The sequence below is a fragment of the Cucurbita moschata genome, unplaced genomic scaffold, assembly GCF_002738365.1.
Source record: "Cucurbita moschata cultivar Rifu unplaced genomic scaffold, Cmos_1.0 Cmo_Scf00005, whole genome shotgun sequence".
NCBI lineage: Eukaryota > Viridiplantae > Streptophyta > Magnoliopsida > Cucurbitales > Cucurbitaceae > Cucurbita > Cucurbita moschata.
The window spans coordinates 4,146,103-4,168,498 of record NW_019268521.1 but is presented as its reverse complement, the minus strand read 5'-3'; the positions used below and the strand labels follow the sequence as shown (position 1 = coordinate 4,168,498).

The following is a 22,396-nucleotide window of genomic DNA, read 5'->3' as shown; positions in this document are numbered from 1 at the left end:
TCAATTACAGATAAAAAGAGCTATACATTTTTCTTTTACCGTTGAAGAATATAAGCTTCCAAATTTTAGTACCGTCATTGGGATTTGCATCGACCCCACACCCCAAAAGGAACTCGGCAAAATAGCCCTGTCACTTCGGGAGAAGGGAATCCAAGGAACGGAAACACTATATATGCACACTAAACTAATTATTAGAATTTAAAAAAAAAAAAAAAAAAAAAAAACTGAAAAATTAATGTTCATTCTCTAGCAAGAAAACCTGGAATTCTTTGTTGCTGTATAACCCACTACTTACACTTACTGATGTTTCTGTGCATTCACCTGCTAATACCATGCTCGTCGAGCTTGGCTGTTCATCATTTGTACAAAGGTACCTACAATTTTTGTGCTTCTACCTACTGCAATGTCGACTTCTGCTGTTCGTTGTTTGTGCTATGTCTCCCATGATTATATGGTATAGATTTGTTCTTGTTTCCTTCTACATTTGGTCACCCCCTAATCTTGACATCATTTGCCTTCTTTTTATTTTCGTCCTGCTTGGGGCATGCTGCTTTAATATCATTTTCATCTATCTCCATATTCAAAGAAGTATTTTGATTCTCAATGCAAGTTGAACGACTTCCCGATTCCCAATCTGATATTTGTGAAGCAAAGACATCTCTTACGACAGTTCTATTCTCGAAAATCGCCTTTCGGAGTAATGATTGGCTTGGAAATTTTGCCTTCTTCTGAACTCTTAACCTCTTGCTTCAATGGAGACTCAGTTGTTGGGCTTATTTGATTTGATGGTGGGTTTGTCAAAACAGCAGTAGAACAATTATACGGAGCTTTTGGGGAGACATACTTCATCGAGTTATTACCAGCCATTGTAGATTTACCACCAACGTAGTTTGCGCCTGGAGTTGCTGTTCTTCCGGTAGAAATATAATGTACACTGGGCCGTGCATCCAAGTGCGTCGATGCATTACCAAGCATGGGTGGCTGGATTGAAGAAACACATTTGGATTTTATGTGGATGGCATTTTTTGTCTGTGCAGCTTTCATTAGAGACGCAGCATCGGATGGAGAAACAATCCGGGCCCCTGCAGCTACTGCAGTTGCTCTAACTATAGAATCAGAATTGTGAGTAGACTTCATCATCAACGTATTCTTGGCAGTGTTGATTCCTGATTTCGCTGCTGAAGGTAAAGGCTTCACCTGCAGAGGCCGTGAAGGCACGAGAACCTGTGGAGACTGATTCTGTATTTGAACCGGAGCTTCAGCACCACTTGTAGAAGAGACAGTGCTACTATTCATGTTTGAATTTGCTGCTACAGGTAAACAAAGAACACATTCAAAATATGTAGAAATGGAAGCAGCAAAAACCATTGAGATAAATGAAACAAAATTCATTACAATCCTCCTCAAACTTGAGATATCAAACTTAAACAATATCCAGGTCAAGTGTTAGAAGCTTCAGAAGTTGCAAAATCAGTACTTTGAATGGAAGGTCAGTTATAGAGCAACCTGATTTTGAGTTATTCACAGGCAAATCGAGGGCAAGGGACAATGCGCGGTGTGCAGCATCAATCTGAGCTTTAGATATCTGAGTACTTGTGGTGTTAGCTCCCACATTCAAATTACCATGTCGCTTCCGAATAATGGACCACCTCTACGGACAATGAAATTAAAATTAGCAGAAACAAAAGGGAATGAATATTCAATCATAAACAAGACTTCAAAATTTTAAGGTGACAACAAGAAGTTTCTACTTGATTAGAACATCCGTGAGATTCCACATCGGTTGGAGAGAGGAACAAAGCAAATCTCTCCCTAGTGGATGCGTTTTAAAACCTTGAGAGAAAACCTGGAAGGGAAAGCCCAAAGAGGACAATATCTGCTAGCAGGGGGTTGGGCTGTTACAAATGGTATCAGAGGCAGACACCGGGCGGTGTATCAGCAAGGACGGTTGGCCCCCAAGGAGGATGGATTGTGAGATCCCACGTTGGTTAGAGGAGAACAAAGCAATTCTTCTAAGGGTGTGGAAACCTCTCCCTAGTGGACACATTTTAAAACCTTGGGGAGAAGCTCAGAAGGAAAAGCCCAAAGTGGACAATATCTACTAACAGTTTGGGCTGTTACAACATCATAAAAATTTAGATTCATACAATGAAACACTTTGTTGCCGGGATTTGAACCGGGAAAACATGGTGAAATCCCAGACACCATGGCCCCACAACAGTGGATAATGGTGTAGAAGTAACCTTCTGAGGTTCGTCTCTTTGAAGTTTATCCCCAATTATACCTTGTTTATATGTAGTAGACAATAGCAAAATGTACATAAACAAAGTTCATTGCACTGGAGAGAAATTACGAAAGAACACCTGAGATAGCTGTGACGCAGTCCTATCCCCCTTGAAGTCTGCTTTCAAGATATTTGCCCAGTTCCCTTCACCATACTTCTCCACAGCAGCCATCAATTCCAAATCCTCCGTCTTCGACCAAGGTTTTCTTCTTTTTCGAGAAGCTGCATTGCTACCAGCTGCTCCATTCACGTCAAATACTTCAGTTGCTGATGGTGTTGGAAGAGGCTGTCTCTGAATCGAAATAGGAACGGTAACATACATTCCTTGCATCAAACAAGCAGATTGAGGATTTTCAAGACTGGCTCTAAATGATCGACTGTTCGATGATATACCGATAGTCAATGGGGCCTCAACTACAGAACTACTTGGAACATCTGACTCACTTGGTATACCATTAGCAATCAATACCTGCCAGCACATCAATTCGAAACTAAAGATGCAATCTAACTAAACCTGGAACTACGAACAGATTTTCATTGTCCAGAAAAACTTTTATCTTCAACTTTGAGGACATCAAAGTTCAAAACCACATGGTCACGAGGGAAAAAAAAAACAAAAAAAAAACCATTCCACGACCAATGGACTGACCTTCACACATGCCGCAGCTTCATTCAAGGACTCATTGCTAACAGATGGAAAAGGTTCGATTTCAAAATCCAAGTCACTGTCATAATCCTGTTAACCAAACATCTATATAAGAAAATCAGAAATGTAATGTAAGAGTTTCAAACTATGAGCATCTCCCCCTAGCAAATTTAAACTTAGATAATCACTTGTAATCGCGTGCCATGAAATTCAACTATTTCTCTTCCAGAAAGACTCTTTCAAATGTCAAAAGTCTGGTTCAAAATGCTATAGTACAGTGGATATATACCCAAAATCAAATAAATTATTGGAGGAATAGGCTCGCAACAGCCACACAATGAGACAATTTATAATATCAGTGAACAAGAAAAGTGGATCATACAAACCAGATGGCATGAATGAAATAGCAAAACCTAAAATGAACTCAAAGATCGTACAAATCATAACGAAACACTCAACGACCACCTGTCGCGGAAAGCATAGCAGCACAAAATCATCTCATATAATGGTAAGATCAATTTACTCCCACTGGATTCTAAGGCACTTTAAATTCAAAAAATCCAGACAAGAACAGTCAAATTTACTGTGATAGGAAAAGCTATATTAGTAAAATCAGATTTTCTTTCCATTTCTGGCGAACATCCAATTCAGATTGATTTCTCATACTTTCTTAAGCTCACAATTCTAATACTTCAAAAGAAAAAAGGTAAATGCATTGTCAAATATCATGGCATCAACAGAAACTTGAGGAAAAGTGCAAAACTGACCAATGGATCAGTAACAGAATCCACGTTTTCCAGTAACGTATGACGATAAGCCAAGTGCCGCCATAACAACTGATACTCCCGAACATTAGAAATCCCAGTTGACGTGTTCTTCACCAACTTGTCCCAATCAATTCTCACTTCCGAAACATGAGCCACCTCGCGAAGCAAAGTAAATATCGTCCTTACTGAATATCTGTCCCACAAGCAAGAAAATCCTTCATTAAAGGGCATCCAAATATGTGCGTCAAAAACTCAGCAGTAACAGATAGCCATACACAGAACGAAAAAAATGGCATGAATCAGAAGGCCTAATACCTTTCCAACACGGCGGAACTATCTTCGTTACTGATTGTTCCTTTCTTTTGCTTCTCTTTCATCTCAATCATTATAGAGCCCGTAATGAAATCGCATGAAAAGAACCGAAAAAGTAAGAGAAGCCTGTAGAAACAACAATGAACAAAATCCTCAAATTGAAAGTCATCCAAAACCCTAAACCCTGCAAATACTTGAACGACAGAGAAAATTATGGAATCGTCACCATAGAGTGAAGTACTGAAAAAATTATATATATGGAGAACAGAGAAACTTACGAGTGCAGCGTGACCGTCCGAGGAGACTTCTCGTAATTGTTTAAAGACGCCGGAAAACCAATGTGGAGCAGTTGCAAAATACCGACTTATCGGAGACGGTGAGGGTGCACTGGTCGACGATAGACAAGCAGGCACAGGAGTGGGGCTCACATCAACCAACCAAATCTTTTTACCCACCCTTATAAATGGCAAATATTCTTATTTTTAAAAAACGTCCCGATTTTTTTTTTTAATTACAATTTTAATTTTTTGAAAAAAAAATATATTTGTAGCTCATCATTAATAAAACTTTATTAATATTTAATTTGATATAAAAAAATTAAAAATAGTCAAAATATTAGTTTTTTCAGATTTAAATTTTAATTTTTCATATTCAATTTGTAATTTAATTTTTTGGAGGGTAAATTTTGAATTCTAAGCTAATTCGTATATATCTCCTCTCAAAAATCAAATAATTATTATGTTAAAATAAAACCATTAACAACAAAATTAACTATTCTAACGGTATGACTAAGCTCATTAGAATTAAAAAAGAACACATAACTACCATATTCACACTATAATTTTTATTTTCATAAATAAAATTTGAATGATATTGGACGAATAGGAAAAAAAAAACGGTAGGACACGTGTCATGGTTTGTTTAATTGAGTACATAATAAAGTTGCCAAAAACAGCTCCTAGTTCATTCACCTATTCTCCTCGAGCGCTTCAACTCAAAATGAACACCCATAATTTTTCTCTCTTGTTTCTTCGTTTGGTGTTGAATCTTCATATGCTTCGTTGATTTTGATCCTGTCGAAGAACACTGTAGTTCACCGGAATGCACAGACAACCACGCAAGCCTCAAAAGCCGGAGGAAGAAGAAGCTTCGGTGGTGGAAGCCGCAAAGCTTCTTGATCTGCAATCTTCGTTGCTCGCAGAACACCATCAAAAGAAGTACAATATTTGAATTCATCATCACTATTATGTTTTTCAGTTGCGATCTGGTTTTTCCATAATTTGAATTTCAGATTGAATATTGTCGCTATGGTAAGGAAGAAGCTTTAGAGATCAGTGCTAATTTACTGGAAATGAATCCGCATCTGTATGCGGCTTGGAGCTACAGGAAACTTGTAGTTGAACACTTTGAAAGAGATTCCATCAGACACAGAGTTGATCAAATCAAGTATCAATGAGAAGACTCGGAGTAGTAATTTGGATTTGAAGCTCTTTTTTCAATTCTCAACGAAGTTTTTGCGTGTAGTGAATCAGTCTGGACTCCGATTTCATTCATGCGTTTCATAAATCGAAATTGAGAATAGTTTCCACTGATTTTAATTCCGTTGATTCACTTTTTATAGGTTGAAAGTGCACTGCGTCAGAACATCAAGTCGTACGACGTGTGGTATCATCGAAAATGAATTTTCAGAAGGGAGCGTTCATCCACCAATCATGAGTTGCAACTTCCTGAAAAATTTTAAAAAACTCGACGCTAGGAATTTTCATGCATGGAACTACATAAGGTTAATTAATACCTGCTTGCCTTCTCCTTGTCCAATTGACTTCTCCTTGAGTTCAGTTGTGCTATCATTATTCATTAAATTTATTTATCCAAGAAAAATATTTCTGGTGTTGTCATTTTGAACGGTAATTCAGATTTGCTCATCACAAATCTCAACTGGTAAACTTTTGTCTGAATCCTATTAGGATTTGATGAACCTGGTAGATATTACTTAACATAGGGCTCTTTCTTCTTCTTTTTTTTCTTTTTCCTTTATTTATGTGAACATAAGAAAAGCATATATAAGTCACTCAAGTACTTGATATATGTTGAGATTTGTGTAGTAAGCAGATATGCAGACGTTTATATGAATTCAGGTAAAACATTCGAAAAACAACAAAGAGTACTTATGAAGACGTTTCTTCCGCTTTTAAGGAAAAAACACTATTCTCACACTCACACGCACACAAATAACCTACATATATCTGAAAATTTTAATCTCACTTGATTTAGTCTACCTTTCAACTATCTAAAAGAGCAACCAAATTCATCTCAAAACCAAAAATCAATCATAGATTAGCATATATTAGCATGTCATTTGGCTAAATCATGAGGAGGGCACTAAATCTTACGCTCCACACTAAAAAGACCAGAAATTTGAAGAGAATCAAATAGCACAAGTTGGAAAGAGGCCTCTGTTGCTAAAGAAACACAAGGAAATTAATTTGTTTACTAAGGTCATAGTTGACAAATCTTAAACGATTTTTTCTTTAAAAAAAAAAAACAATCCTCTGCATATCAAAATTATGAACCTGGAGATTACAAACAAGATGATAAAATCATGTGGGAAGGAGAGAGAGAGAGAGATCGAGAGAAGTAACGGCATGCTTTTGTGTGTCCACATGGTGTTCGAAGTGTTTAAAACGTACCTTTAACGTTCGTGAGACCTTGTCTTTCGGATGGCGTAAGAAACACTGGTTAGCATTGAATTTTAAATCCAATAAAGTCATCAACGCAGATTGGAAAAAGCTGTCTGCATTCCTAATTCAAGACTAGACACGAAATGGAAAACAATTTTATAGCTAAATATGGTGAGGAAATGGAGATTCCATAAATTCGAGGATACGAAAACTCGTGCTATAGATAATCAACGCTGAACTTCACAAGAAATAAGGCACTAAAGCATAAAACCATGAACACAAGCCATTACCTTAGGTCCACTTTTAGAATAAAGCAGGCAGCTCCAGGCCGTTGTGGCTCGCCCGATCACAAAATTGCTGGGCAGGAACTATTTCATTTGATAGAAGAGAGCATTCTTCCTGCTATAAACCTAAAATCTAATTCAAGCGAAGGAAAAAGATGTAATTTTTTTTTTTTAATTTTTTATTTCTGCTTTCGCCATTAAGGATGGCAATAAACATACAGCGGGTTCTTAAAAGATTACAGGCCTGGTAGTGGAACGATGCAGTTAGCACTAAAAATACGTTCCCAGTAATTTTGGAAGTGGATTTTGCGATGTTATAAACCCAATGCAAAACCCATATATGGACGTAGAATTTACTGCCTCTATGGGATACTACTAAAAGCCTGAGCTTTCATCTGCTTAATGGGCTATATATCCAGCCTTATATAACCACCAAAATCTACAGTTGCCAAGGACCAAAATAATTCAGTCAGTTGAAGATAATGGTTACCAAGGTTTGCAGTTACTGCATAATTGGTTAGCTCTCCCTGATCGGCTTCAGCTGCGTGGAGGTGTTTCACGTTCCACCCATTGCTATCAATTGCTGTGGAGATTTAAGCAATTTCTTTAGGGAGTCGACTATGCTTGCGAAAGATGGACGCTGAGCAGGATCGCTGCCAAAAAAAGGAAGGAAATATATGATTCTATTTTCGATCTTTCTGGTATATCGACATAACCATATTCAGTATCTCCAAATAACCTATCATGAACAAATTAGGATATCCTTATTGGAGAGGAGGAAATGATAAAGACACTAAGCGGCATATATATTGGAAGGGAAACAACTTACTCTGCCCAGCAAGATTCAATTAGGGAAGCCAACAATGGAGAAGTACTTGATGGGATAGAAAGCCTTCTATTCTGGAAAGCGACAGCTCCCACAACCTAAGAGTTTGTACAAACATGTTAAGAGAGAAACAGTAGGAAAACGACCATTCCAGTGCCTATCTTACTTGACCTATGATAATGAAGTGTGAAACATGAATGCTGGGGCTAACCTGAGCCGGGCCAAGCCCACTCCATGGTTGTTGCATGGTTACTAGTTCCCAGAGGATCACTCCAAAACTGTAGACATCGGACTTCTCATTCGAAGGCTCTCCACGAAGGAATTCTGGAGCCATCCACTCGGGCTGAAAATAAAAGCAACAGAGTTACATGCTGATTGATGGACGGCTGAGTAAAAATCTAACCTGCAAAATATTGGTGCAAGAACTGACTTTCTGTGGCAATAGAAATAATATGAACATTCCAGATGAACCAACTAGAAAGGTTAAATCAGATAATAGTTACGTTTGGTGAATGAAAACCAACGTTTTCACACTAAATGATGGGATCGGGTGTTTGATTTGGGTTCATGGGCATAACAATTATACCTAGTATTGGAACATGTTAGGAATAGTTATATGGTTAAACAGTGGGCGCCCAAGATGTGGTAACCCAATTGTACGAGTTTTATAAAATCCCGAACATAGTTACGAGTTTTATAAAATCCCGAACATAGTAGTAAAAAAAAAGAGAAAAAAATCTAAATGTTTTTCATGACCTTATTGATCTGACCAGAAAAAAAAATAGATAATCAATTCCTAATTAAATCTTAAGGGTGTGAATTAATACAGGTACAGTTATTGCGCACTCTTTAATCACACAAACCCAAGAGTTGCGTTAACACACATAGGAATAAAGACATTTATTTCAAAGGACTATTCAACGTTATACCAATATGGTAGAGCAACTAACCGTTCCAGCAACAGATTTTGATGATATGAAAGTGTTTGCTTTGAATCTGGATAACCCAAAATCACAAACCTGACACAAACATATGGAATTAGCATGGGAAGTCAACGGAGCTCTCACTAATGAAAGTTGTAAATTATACAGCACGTTTCCAATACCTTGACCGTCCAATTTTTGTCAACCAACAAGTTAGGGGATTTAAGATCCCAGTGTACTATAGGAGGATTGAGACAATGTAGGTAGTTGATTCCCTTTGCCTGCAAGAAAGTAAGAATTATTTTGCTAATTTAAATAATTGTACAAAACAGAAGAGAAAGAAAGAAGAGCGCCGCACCACATCCAACGCCATGCGCAATCGTTTCCTTTGATCCATCAATTCACTAGAAGATGGCCGGTGGATTAGACGGTATAGACTACCCCTGTTACAAAGATTCAAAATAAGACACAATTCATAATGGACTGATAAATTAAATAATAAAGGAGGACAGGGAATAACCTGGGCAGATACTCAGTCACTATTGAAAGATGAGGTCGCTTTGTAACTGCACCCATGAAGAGTACCACATTCGGATGGCGCACCCGCTTCATTATCGCAACCTAGGAAATTATACAGAGTACAACTGAGCTACAGCCATAGCAATCTCATCACTCTTGACTACACGGAAAGTGACTACACCACAAGTAATGCAACAACTTGAGAAATATATTTCCATAAATGCAATGAAACGATTAATTATTATATTGGAAAAACAAGTCACGACCCTCTGTTACAATGTTTTGCAAGAGTATTCCAGCATCCAAGCTCAATTCACCTTCTAAAGAAATAGATGAGATCTATGCACTTTCAGGTATTGATAGCAAGTGAACTAAAAAGGGAAGAGCGGGCATATAAGTAAATTACTATTGTAAAACTTTCACCATCCATTATAAACTTCTGTTCGTACCTCTCTTAGAAACTCTTTCAACTGATCATCATGGAAATCCTGCATGGTTAGAACCTTGACAGCAACATCCTAAACAGAAAAATGTGTGTATTAGAACAAATGGATTTCTCATTGTCCAGAAGCAAGGGCAAGGTAATGCATTTCTCATTGTCATCCCAATTAAAATTTTAACTGAATTATTTTGATATTCTGTTTCCTTTTCATGGGGGTTCTCGAGACCAGCAAAGAAAATTAACTGTCCAACTAACCATTCTCCTTGGAAAATAAACAAGGTAAGGGAACAGAAAACTATTAGATTAAAAGACTAGTCCATTGAAACTTGATACATTAGGAACTGAACATAAATGTTGAATCATGATTTAAAGAGAAAGATAAAAGAGACTAACCGATCCATGCCATTCAGCACGGTGCACAGTACCAAATGAGCCTGCAAGAACAATGAAGGGGAAAATTCAGGATCGGCTATCCGTTTATACATTTAATACAGGCAGAAATGACAAGATGTGGAATTACCAGCTCCAACACGCTCCTTTATATGTAATTCGTCCCAGGAAATTTCCAGCCAATCCATTGCAAGTGATGGTTCAAGTGTCAGATATTTTGGATATGTTGATGCTGAACAATTTTGAGACCTACCCTCGACCTCTTTTGAATCAGTTTGAGTTGACAAGCTTAATTTGGAAAGATTAATGCTAGTTTCATTCAGTGAAATCCCCGCAACAACATTCTCTTCTGGGTAGATTTCGTCAATGACAACTTTGTTTTCACGTAAAGCTGCACCACCAACATAACCCAACACCTCGCAGTTTGAGTCATCAGCGGATGACATTATTTGATTCTTAAGCACACACTCCTTGCTCACTTTTGATTCCGCATGCAGCTGAGATGATCTCATACACGTACCAGCTTGATCAACCATTTTATGAATTTCAGCCCCTGAACTTCTATGCAAAGTGCTTCCTCCTTTCACCTGGTGCTCTCCAAGACCTGCAAAGTATTGGTCCAAAAGGAGATATCGTCATGCTTGTTTCCAATTTAATGGACATGCAACCTCATACAACAGCAAAACCGAGGTGCACTAAACGTGCATGCTTAAAAAGACTTCCTAGAGAAAGCACATATGACCAATGCTAGCATAATTTCCTAACAGTAGTCAATTGCCATATCAAGAAGACAGCCTATTTTCAAGAAGAAAAAGGATGTAAGAAAGCAGCTCCAACTTCACATTAATAAAACCCCACTCCAAGGAATGTAAAATCTAACATGCAGCATGCATCCTAGTAGTAGCAAAAAGCCAAAAGTTTGGTCGGAGTAGAAAACAAATCTAGAAGTAATCAGACAGATATCAACTGTATTAGCGGACATTAGATGATATGTGAAACATTAACTGGATCTAGAAAACCGTCTGCAATAATTTAAAGATGACAAGAATACACAAGTATAAAGGATGTCTAGTGCTTATACACAAATGAACATACATCTTAACTCAGCTGACACATGAACTACTAAACAAGTCCCTGAAACATTTATTGTATAGAAAATATCCAAATATCCAAACTATTGTCGACCAAGGGCAATTGAGCTCAGAGCCATCTTGAGTTCTATATTTAAAAATGGTCTTCCACCTATTTGTACAGGAAGTCTGGCAATTTTAAGCCAGTAGAAAAACTAAAAACATACAGTCAAGGAAAACGAAGTGCCAGCAAACCTGAAGGTAGAGGATTTTCAGGAAACCCACAGATTTGCTTCGACTCAACGGTTTGATGACTGAGATAACTTTCCACGTAAGGTTCTTGAAACTCCTTTAAATGAGAAATGTGGAGCGGTGAAGGAATTGAAGATTGGAACCCTCCATTAATTGAGGAATCTGGACCATGTACATTCCCTGGTTCCCCCACTAAATCAACTACATATTCCCTGTTAAGCAAATGAGTATCCATAAATAACACACTTTAGACATCTTATACTGCATAACAAAACTGAGTGCACACTGTTCCAATATACGGTTAACTTCATATGAACTAAACAAATTTAGAGGTATTGACTCCATTAGCAATGAAGCAAACTTGTTGATTAAAGAACGATTTGGAGCCAAGTTATAGAATTTGCATATGAAGTGTTCTATTTGGTGTTTGATGTATTGGAAACTTCTGGATATTTTACAACAGGATACCCACTGCCTCAGTGATGCAACTCTAAATCGATGATGTTCAACATATATAAGAAGAAAAAATTAATTTAATTTTAAAAAGAAAAGAAGGAAAGAACGAACAGACGGGTTTGTAAGAAGCAGAAACTGTCTATAATTATTACTAGGTAATGCTAGAAGGGAAACTTATAAATTGCCAACTCCCAAATCCGTGTAGGCAAAAGAGCAACGCAACTACTTCCAAGATGATCCTGACTTACGACTTGACAACCGAAAACTTCATCAATATCCTATTTGCCTGTGATACAACGTAGTTAAAAATCCTCACATCTTTTAGTCGGTGAACCCTTATGAAAAAGATTTAACGAGATAAAAATGCCTAGGATTTCACTGTGACAGCTGAAAATTGTGTCACTTGTAGTGAAAAATTTTCCCAAGAGGTAAAGCTTGATTATCTAACCTCAACGATTTCTTGTCATCTTCAATTTTGACAAGGCAAGAGGATCGATGATCTGCAACACAGTACTTGCAACCTCTAGCTATCCGACATGGCAAGCCTATATAATCTGCCAATTTCTGATACACAAAACAATAACCCTCGCACAATTAAGATATTGAAAATACATTCCCAGTATTGGCAAATTTACTATGCTTACGCTTGAAAACAGCTAATCATTCAAGTCATACAAGTTTGCACTGTGTTGCGATCATGCACATGTAGGGAAGAGGACGAGAACAGATTCCACTTATCAAAGTTGTAAAGTTTATAGTGAGAGCAAAAATTTCTCAAGTCTAACCGCATAAAGAGCTAACTGGTGCATATCATTTAAAACATAACAGACACACTTGTTTCCTTGGGTATTCACCTAGACATAGTCACAAAGCAGTCTACCCTTTAAATACAGAACGTTGCAAGACTCTGAACTCATTAAAGTACACCCTGATCCACTAAACCAACAAATGTTCTATAGGAAAATAAGCCATCCACCCTGAATGAGCAAATGACCTCGTTCTCATATTTGAATAAAATTCTGTCAACTCACTGAACAAGGAAATAAAATTTGGTGCGAGTTCATCCGTCTAATCCTGTTGCAATCTCGTTTAACGGCAATGCTCCAAATTAAAATCATTTTTATGACTTCTTATAACACCATCACATTCTTCTATTATATTATTTACAGAAATTATTTTCGATTATCGTAAGCTTGGGAAGTGTGGAATTCTTCTCCAACAAACATGCGAAGACGAAAAAAATATCACAAGCAAAATAGAAATAGTTTCTCAAAGAACAAGGAGGAATACTTGAAGGAATCAACAGACCATAAAGTGCATTACCTTGAAAAGGATTGCACGGTGCCTACATAGTCCCATAGAAAGACTACCAATTGGAAGAACAATGCATTTCTGGAAGTCCCTCAATCTTTTGCTCACCACTTTCCAATGGAGGTGCAACCCCCCTTGCTCCACCGGAAAAGTTCCCCTATTATTGGAATTAAAATAACATTACATTTTAAACGAAGCAACAAGAAATAATCACGCAATTAGTGTTCAGCTGTCAAACCATGAGGACGTACCCCATGTAGATCGCAACAAGCTTTCCTAGTTTCTCCACTAACATTAAGGTGCTCTCGGAAGCACAATATAGTTCTTGTGCTTTGTCTTCAAGTTCTTTCAGGCGAGAGTCCCCACGTCTATCAACAAGAATCACCTCCATTGACGTCTCACTTGGTTCAATGGTTCTAAGCGACATCAGAGGAGGTAGCCGTCTACCTTCCTCAAAACCATTGCACATAACCCAGAGATACGGGTTCATACCCAAAATATTGTAGAATCCGTCTGATATTTTGTCGGAGTAAGACAGGCAACCACTTACCTGAGAATATGTGAACCTAGAGTCGTAAATAACTAATTTGAAGCTTACAGTGTAGCAATGAAGACAACTATTAGTTTGTAATCAATCAATAGCACAAATTCCACCAAGATGATAGGTATAATTTAGAACAGAATTTATAAGCAGATTACAGAGACCAATATTGACAATGATCAATTAAAAACTTCTGCTATTAACGCAATGGAAACGAGGAAGATAAAATAAAAGATCAAGGAAGATCGAGACAGTCCTAAGGTTCCGTCGACTGATTAAATCTGAGAAACTCACTCCGGAAACAAAACACTTAACGCCGTTATTTGAGACGTGCCTTTGAAATCATTCAGAACTTGATGTTAAGGAGAATAAAATAAAATTTCAAAAGATATCTGAACTTTCTCCATTCGATTGATGAGAATATTAGACTTCCAAATGTACACAAGTCAGAAAGTTAGAATAGATAGTGCATATACCCAAAGTCGATAAGAAACAGTTTCAGCGTCCGTAATTTCCACCCTGCCTTCCTCCAGAAGCACAGGATCGCCAGCGAGGCTAGCATGGGAACGAAGCGTGGCAGCCAAAGCAAGTTGCAGGTAATAGCTCTCTTTAGCTTTCTTTGCTATGCTTTCGTTACCATCTCCAACCTCAATCTCTTCCGGCCTCGTCGTGTGCGAGGACAATATTTTGGACGCAGATGAATCCTTGACATCGCTGGAAAAGTTCCCATCCACTGTCCCCGTTCCCGTGCCTGAAAACAAACTCCCGGCAAAGCTACTACCGCTTGATACTCTAGGCAGTGAAACTTGCCGGTCAAAGTTCCGGTCAACACTCCGATCCTTAACCGACGCTGTATTATGCTCCGGCTCCGAGGTAGGCGGTGGAAGCAAGAGCTCGCGGTCCTCGTCGCAATTGGAAAGCCAAGTTTTCACGTGAGCTGTTGCCGATCGCGTTGCTTTCTTATCCACCAACCAATCGTAAAAAGCAGGTAGTTTCTTGTTGCTTTGAGCCTTGTCCCCCGTGAAAAGATCCGATACAGCCGAACTCTTCGTGACGCTAAAGTCGCGCGCAGGCCGCGGGGTCGGTTTCGCGTCGCTTTCAGTACTAAAAGTGTCTTTGTTGATTTTCTTCTCGTGATCCGAAATGTGTTTGGAGGTTGACGCCGAATCAAATCCGCGATCAGGAAACTGCCTGGGAAAAAAGTAAGTCGTTCTATGCGGCATTTTTCACAGAATCTCAGTCACCACCAAGAAGAAAGAATGCCGCACGCAAACACGAAATCAACCAAAGTACTGCGCACCACTTCTTCAACTCTCTCTCTCTCTCTCTCGCTCGCTCGCTGTGAATCCTCTGTAAATCACAAACTTCGCCTTCTTTTACCACCTCTGCATACGATCAAGAACAACAAACAATGTCCAGTTCCGTTAGCATAATGAAACAGTTGTTATAAACACCTCGCACTCAAACCACATAAAAAGACGACAAAAAACATATCCGAATTCCACAAAGCGAAGAAATCTAAACAGACACACCAAAGCAGCTTCAATAGCAACCTGAATGAATACAGTAGCTTATTCCGTGAATACAAGACGACGAGGCAAGGGGAGGAAGACGGAGATACAGATTCCACCAGCAGTAGAAACGTAGAGTATACCTAATTTATGGATGTAGGATGTGGAATGCAACTCGAAAATGGAGAAGGTTGGATTTGAGGGGAGAAAGACGGTGGCGGTGGAGAGAGAAAATGGGAGACCAATGGAAGGAGTTTGGGAGTGAGTTTTTTAAGCACGAAAAAATTGGAAGGAAATGAGGTGAATGAAATGAATCGGTGGGGAAATAAAATTAAAAAATTAAAAATAAAATAGATAAATAAGAATGGTGGAAACAGAGAAAACCGGGCGGGGGCGGGGGCGGGGGCGTACATGCGCGCCTTGCGTTGTTAAATAACACGTAAGACTAAGCTCAACCGTCGTAACGACACGTAGCGCTTACGAGCCGATCTGGACAGATCTGAATTCTGCTATGCGATTCAAGGTTTTTTCTTTTTCTTTTTCTTTTAATTTTTAACATTTTCGTTTTTTATTTTTTACAAAAATATTATTTCCAAACTTTATTTATACGTGACCGTTCATAGGTTTAAATTCTCTTTCCTCCTCTTGGCATCACACTTACAATTATGTGACACTCACTTCTCAACAACAAGTGAGTTAAGTCAATTCGTTTGTGCATCACCTACGGCCAGGCAACATATGCTCGAGCCTCTGACCCCAATTTAAGAAAAAGGTTTTAGAAAACAAGGGCAGAGAGATTTTTGAAAGCAAGATTTAGTGAAAAATTGAAAACGGTATTACATAGCATGCAAACAAAGGCAACAACAATGATTTAGCAATATATAACTATTATGGTAGGGGGATTAAAATCTATGATATTGTCCACTTCTAGCATAATTTTATTGATCAATGAAATAGTGTCTCTCAGTTGTATATGTTGGATGAAAGTCCCACATCGGCTAATTTAGGAAATGATCATGGGTTTATAATAAGTAATACTATCTTCGTTGGCATGAGCCATTTTGAAGAAGTCAAAGCAAAGTTATGAGAGCTTATGCTCAAATTAGACAATATCATACCATTATGGATAATTGTGTCACTCTACAATAGTATTAGAGTCATGCCCTAAACTTTTAAATTTTAGTACAAAGTTGATGTCTCGTTTATTTATTGAATTTTTATTTTATTTAAAATTAAAAAGTTTGAAATAGCATATTTTTATAATAAGATTTTATAAAATTGTCGCCATCAAAATAATTGTTTATATAAGACTAATTCTAATGATAATTATACATAAATTAATAATTTAACTCTACGTTAATTAGGTATAATCGTAGCTATTATTGATTAAGCTTAATTGCTAATTAACACACTTAATAACGATTGACTTTTCAATTGATTAACTTTAATATTTGTTTTTTAAATTTAATTTTTATTATATATTTATAATTATTAAAAATTAAGAAATTCAAACATCCAATTTATTAATAATTTATTTAAACTAAATTCTAAAAATATGGAAGTCTCACGATTATTTACTTTTGTATTATTTGTTATTAAAATGACGCCAATATAATGCTTTAAAATAGATCTATTTTATTCATAATACCCCATTTTTAATTTAAAATAGTAATAAAAATTAAAAATTAATTATAAATTATATTTACCGAGTATTTTTCTCCAATATATATATTGTCGGGTAGATATCATTCTACCTTTTCCATTTTATTTAAAATAAAACCTTTTAGTTTGCTTTTCTTTTAAACCAATTATAATAAATATTTATTTTTTTTCCTTATATTTTAATGATATTACACTACCCGAGGAGACATAATTCTATCCATTTCACCTTTTTTAGTCTCCCAATTTATTAAATTAAAATAAACATTCACAAAAATCTCCCTAACTCCTATTTGGATTTTTTAAAATAAATTTTAATTATCTAAATTTCAAATTTGTTCATAATTTAATCATATTTAAATTAGTTTATGTTATTAATTAATTATCAACGTTTCTAAAAATGGTTAGAACATTTCCACCTCGGAAAATTTAGTATAAATAAATAATAGCTTTTCCTCTAATTGCGGTATTAAGAATTAAATTAGAGTTTAATTAATGTAACCTCCAACCGCCGTGGCTCTTTGACGACCACTCTCTTTCTCTACTTAAAATAGTTAATTAAAATCTCTTTCTCTAACTAACCACGGGTTTGTGTCTGCCCAAAACAAATCAACATGATTAATGGCTTCTCCACTCCTCTGGGCCCACATGAATTTTCCTTAATCGAGATTAATATATTATCAATTATTTAAAATAAATAGTGAGTAGTATTTATTAGATGAATACGACTCTCCACAATGGTATGATATTTGTTAAAACCATAATCATTCCCTAAATTAGTTGATGTGGGAAATTCATTTGTTCGATATTTGAAGATTTACCAATCTATTGGCAGAACTAAGTTTAAGGCATGGCTTTGATAACATGTGAGACGAACACGACTTTCCACAGTGGTATGATATTGTCCACTTTGAGTATAAGTTCTCATGGTTTTGCTTTGGAATTCCCCAAATTGCCTCGTATCAATGGAGTTAGTATTCCTCGCTTATAAATCCATGATCATTCTTTAAATTAGCGGACGTGGGACTTTCATCATCTAACTGTATTAAGAATATGGAGACAATCATTCATCCATTTCATATATAATAATAATAATAATAACACCCTTTTGAAAAAAAAAATAAATAAATAATATCCTGATCTCGATAATGTGATTCTGAGAGCTTATGATTGTGCATTTCGAAAATTAATAAATTGGATGACTAAAAATCCCACTTTATTTCCGTTTCTTAGTCGGGGATTGGATGGATGGTTGGTCCAATTAGGATACAGATGAGTGGGGCCCATTTCCCGCCTGCTTTATTCTTTCCTCGCTATAGGTTAGATTAGATCAACCGATGAATAAATTATATTATTATACATTTATCTCCTCAATACTTTTAAATATTTTATTTATTGCTCTCGCATTTATTTGTTACATTTTCGTATCATTTTTAATATTAAATTTGGGTTATATTTGGACTTTTTTTTTTTTTTAAATTAATAATTGACCGTCTAGATTTTTGTAGCTTAGATTGCTATGTCACAAGAAATAATGTTTATATTATCTAAAATTTTCTCCTATTTTTTTTATTTTTTATTTTGACCTCCAAAATCTTTAGACAAAATATAAAAAAATTGCAAGTCCCGAGTAATGAACCGAGACTACATCTAATGTGTAACGGCCTAGATCCACCGTTAGCAGATATTGTCTTTTTGGGCTTTCTCTCAATGCTTTACAACGTGTCGGTTAGGAGAAGGTTTCCAGACTCTTATAAATGGTGTTTTGTTCTCCTCCTCAACTAACATGGAACATCACATAATGAGGTAAATTTTAAGGATATGAAAGCGGCTACCTATACCAACAATATGCACCTTCATTTTGGTGTCTCAATCACAAGAATTCATACGTAAACGTGTTTTACTTGGAGCAATTCTATATTAAATGACTTCCTAAACATATGATTAGGGAACAAGGCAATGCTCGTGAAACTTTGTATAGGGAAGACCTGCTCGGTTGGGAGTCAGAGAATCCATAATATAGGCAGCTCCACGTTATAAAAGTGGAGACATTTCTTTTATTATTATTTCAAAAGAAAATAACTTATACTATACAATATATAGAAATGTGCTGTAATCTATGCCAGTATCGAATCCAACAAAGGAATAGTCTAGAGTTCATATTAAAAATATCACAACTAAAATAAAAGGTAAAAATAAATAATAAATTAGGGATAATAATTGAGGGAAAGCATTAAGCACATGATGTGAAGAGGCAAGGGAAGACAGAATAGAATATTTATCAGTCGACTGTTTCCCCTTTAATAATTTCTAATATTTATTTTTTTTAAAGATAACTTAATTTGGAAAGAGACAAGGAATTGACTGTAGCTTAAGCAACAGTTGACAGCATAATACTAATATTATAATGTTAATTAAACTATATTATATAATTCAATTCAAGATATATAAATAATAAGATTTGAGTCTTTTGATGCCCTCAAATCAAAACCTTTCACTTTTCTTCATATGGAAGCCTATTAGCCATACCCTTTCCACTTTTTATTATAAAATAATAATAAATAAATAAATAAATAAAACCATATACCTACTTTTATTTTTTTAATATATATATATTTAATGGAATATGTGTGGAAGCTAGAAAGTGCTTAATTTTATTTTATTTTTTATTGGTACAAATAAATTATTGTAAATTAATAGAATTTTAAATTCTTCATTTTATATCTTAAAATGATCCTTAATGAACTAGTGGATAATGTGCATAGCTTAGTGTGTGTTTAATAATTTAATATTGCAGTTTTTTTTCAATAATATAATTAAGTGGTTTTAGATATTTAAAAGTATTTTTGTAGTATTTAAAAAAATATATAAATTTCTTAAAATAATATTTTTTAATCTAAAAAGAAATATATTTGTGTTAGCAATTGTATAGTTTTTTTAATTATTAAAAGTATTATTATAAATTATATATCGACGAAAAAGAAAAGTAAAAACCTGTTTTCTAAATTTTATATTGAGATTTTGAAACTCTGAGTGATTATCGTTTTTGTAAAGTACGAAGGGCAATTTAGTAGTTTTGTGATAATCGAGGGATAAAAAGGTTCATTTAAAAAAATTGGGCCCATTTTAGAAATAAGAAAAATTGTTTGCCAATTTAAAGAATAAAAAGAAATTTTATTAAAATATAAGGACATAATTGAAATTAATCCAAAATTTTGAGTGATATATATAGTTTGAAGATAAAATTTATCCTAGGAATAAAAAGGTACGCACACTTTGTTTGTCACCACTAATTTCGTGGCCTCATACTCTTTGTTTGGATGTGACAATACGACAGCGTTCTTTTTGGATCAATTGATGTGGAAAATATCAGTGTATTTTCTTCCTTTATTTCTTGATTAAATTGTAAATATATTATATGTTTTTTTTTTGGGTCCCATTTTCACATTTTATTATACTTTTATAATAAAGTTAATCCTTTACATTAATTAAATAAAAAATAATAGAATTTTTCAACGGTTCCAAATAATAACGTCAATGAAAATTACACAAATAATAAATAATACAGTTGTTTTGACTCGGTTTACACTGAACTCGATAATAGCTTCGCGATATACGTCCTGAATTTGGAAGGCTCGGTGAGCTCGTCAAAAGCTCGGTAACATTTTTATTTTTAATTCTATAATTTTTAAAATATTAAACCAAATTTCAATAGGAAAAAAATAAATTGGGTTTTTTTTTTTTTTTTTTAATCCTCGTGACTCGGCCGATGGAACACAGTGGAAGTAGTTGGTGGATCTCGTTTTGTTTTTGGTGAGTAGGCACTCTATATTTGTATTTTATTATTGCTAATTTATTTTCATATATAACAATGATATAAATTAGGTAGGGACAGAGACGAAAATACTGATTCAATTTATTTAAACGAGAAATTCCCGTCTTGGCAGAGTCCACATTGCACGAGTTAAATAAACATCTCTAATTAAATCTATATTTTAGAGCAACTTTAAACGAAAGTAATTTTAGTTAGCCTATTTTTTATATAAATAATTTAATACTTTAAAAAAGTCGCCTCTACCCATACTAAGGAGTATGATTCACATGATAAAGTTAAAAGGATAAATAACAAATAACTTTCTCCAAAAAAAAAAAATGAGAATCCTTTTAATGAGAAGATGATCATAATTTTAATAAATGATGAGACGCATGAATTGAATGACTTCATTAGACGAAGTGGGTATGAATAATGGTTTCGCTTTCACGACTCCATTAACTATGGAAGATAACGTATACCATCAACCGTATAATAGATGTGCCTATCACCTTGTTCCATGAAAACCAAAATCAAAATTATTTTATTTTATAAATGTCAAAAATACTGGTAGTATAATTCAATAGTAATTAATTTTATTTAAAATTTGAGAATCATATTTTTTCTATTAAATTTATTATTATTTTTTAAAAATTAGTCTCGTCAAATTTAGGATGAATTTATTTTCTTTCAATTTTTTTTTAAAAATTTAGAAATATATTTAAAATTTATTAATGAAAGCAAGGATTAAATATTAAAAGTATTAAATTAAATCTTTAAAAACGATAATAACAATAAATAAATAGACTACAAATTAAAATTACGAACTAAACCTATATATACCTAATAAAAAAAAAAAGGAGGAGGACTTGCCACGTCATTAATTTCCCAATTCACGAGCTTTTTTATTAAATAAATAAATAAATAAATAAAAACCCTATGTGCAGGGAAACAGAAGAAAAGGCGTTGGTCAGGGGCAATTTCTGGTGCCCTTCGTCCAACGGAGAAAGGGGCGTAACGGTTACTTTTATTAGGGTAATTAGTTAAAGTTCATTGAATTACTATTTGGCGCCAATTTACTTTAACCATTTACTGTTGTGTTTACAGTAATGATTTGAATTATCTATAAAACCTAACCAACCGATCTTTTGTGAATTCTTTATTAATTTTTCGTATGATTTTTTTAATTGTAATAAAAAAAATATTATAATATATAAATTGGATCACAACAAAATTATAGTACTCACCCAATTTTAGTGAATATCCATTTATTTTAATATTAAAAATAAAACGTAAGCAATCAATCACCAACTACTAAACATTAAATAAAGCATTATTTGAGAATTTTTTAATAATTATAATAAAATGTAAAAGAAAAATGGGGGAAATTCAGAGCTTTTCTGTAATAAAAATGCTGTACATAGCATGGACTATTTAATATATTAATAAAAACATTAATTTATTATTGTTATTTTGAAAATGCAAGGACGCTACGACTACATTTAATCGGGGAAAAAAGAAACAGAAGGAAGATACGATGAACGAGGACTGGTGACGATTATCACGTGTTATACGTGGAGAACCCCATGCACGAAGGAAAATAGGAGAGTCAAAGCTGCTATTCACGCCACGTGGCGATCCAAATTTAGAAAGCCGTATTAATCCCGATTTTTCAGTTGGGGGGGGGAGATTTTTTTTTTTTTTTTTTTTT

General features: G+C 35.0%; 2 protein-coding genes across 8 annotated transcripts; both read right to left on the bottom strand.

Annotated features, from left to right (window-relative positions):
- Window positions 1-156: 156 nt before the first annotated feature.
- Window positions 157-4,435, bottom strand: LOC111443670. Of its 4 annotated transcripts, none has more exons than XM_023081593.1 (7): window positions 4,288-4,435; window positions 4,013-4,202; window positions 3,698-3,890; window positions 2,934-3,020; window positions 2,364-2,753; window positions 1,507-1,651; window positions 157-1,310 (listed from the first exon to the last, which is right to left on the bottom strand). In XM_023081593.1, exons 2-7 carry the CDS (start codon window positions 4,081-4,083, stop codon window positions 673-675), a joined length of 1,524 nt encoding a protein of 507 aa, XP_022937361.1. In that variant the 5' UTR covers window positions 4,084-4,202; window positions 4,288-4,435; the 3' UTR covers window positions 157-672. The 4 variants fall into 4 exon arrangements, with proteins under 4 accessions (XP_022937361.1, XP_022937360.1, XP_022937359.1 ...); XM_023081592.1 differs by having other exon boundaries at window positions 4,013-4,193; XM_023081591.1 differs by having other exon boundaries at window positions 4,013-4,135.
- A 2,271-nt stretch (window positions 4,436-6,706) lies between these two features.
- LOC111443492 (serine/threonine-protein kinase CTR1-like) lies at window positions 6,707-15,532 on the bottom strand. Of its 4 annotated transcripts, none has more exons than XM_023081316.1 (16): window positions 15,258-15,531; window positions 14,181-15,089; window positions 13,415-13,713; window positions 13,176-13,320; window positions 12,301-12,416; window positions 11,430-11,608; window positions 10,205-10,678; window positions 10,078-10,118; window positions 9,692-9,760; window positions 9,244-9,344; window positions 9,082-9,166; window positions 8,906-9,004; window positions 8,751-8,819; window positions 8,012-8,143; window positions 7,804-7,898; window positions 6,707-7,627 (listed from the first exon to the last, which is right to left on the bottom strand). In XM_023081316.1, exons 2-16 carry the CDS (start codon window positions 14,925-14,927, stop codon window positions 7,531-7,533), a joined length of 2,748 nt encoding a protein of 915 aa, XP_022937084.1. In that variant the 5' UTR covers window positions 14,928-15,089; window positions 15,258-15,531; the 3' UTR covers window positions 6,707-7,530. The 4 variants fall into 4 exon arrangements, with proteins under 4 accessions (XP_022937084.1, XP_022937083.1, XP_022937082.1 ...); XM_023081315.1 differs by having other exon boundaries at window positions 11,400-11,608; window positions 15,237-15,530; XM_023081314.1 differs by having other exon boundaries at window positions 11,400-11,608; window positions 15,258-15,530.
- Between the last annotated feature and the right edge of the window lie 6,864 nt (window positions 15,533-22,396).

What these genes read in the sequence shown, in the direction of transcription:
- LOC111443670 (XM_023081593.1), bottom strand. Translation starts at nt 4,083, where the DNA reads ATGATTGAGATGAAAGAGAAGCAAAAGAAAGGAACAATCAGTAACGAA. An exon ending in AAGCTGCGGCATGTGTGAAG is followed by an intron (nt 2,754 to 2,933) that starts GTCAGTCCATTG and finishes ATGTGCTGGCAG; the next exon opens with GTATTGATTGCTAATGGTAT. An exon ending in CTGCGTCACAGCTATCTCAG is followed by an intron (nt 1,652 to 2,363) that starts GTGTTCTTTCGT and finishes CATTGTCCGTAG; the next exon opens with AGGTGGTCCATTATTCGGAA.
- LOC111443492 (XM_023081315.1), bottom strand. Translation starts at nt 14,927, where the DNA reads ATGCCGCATAGAACGACTTACTTTTTTCCCAGGCAGTTTCCTGATCGC. An exon ending in GTGCTGAATGGCATGGATCG is followed by an intron (nt 9,761 to 10,077) that starts GTTAGTCTCTTT and finishes TTTTCTGTTTAG; the next exon opens with GATGTTGCTGTCAAGGTTCT. An exon ending in ACAAAAATTGGACGGTCAAG is followed by an intron (nt 8,820 to 8,905) that starts GTATTGGAAACG and finishes TGTTTGTGTCAG; the next exon opens with GTTTGTGATTTTGGGTTATC.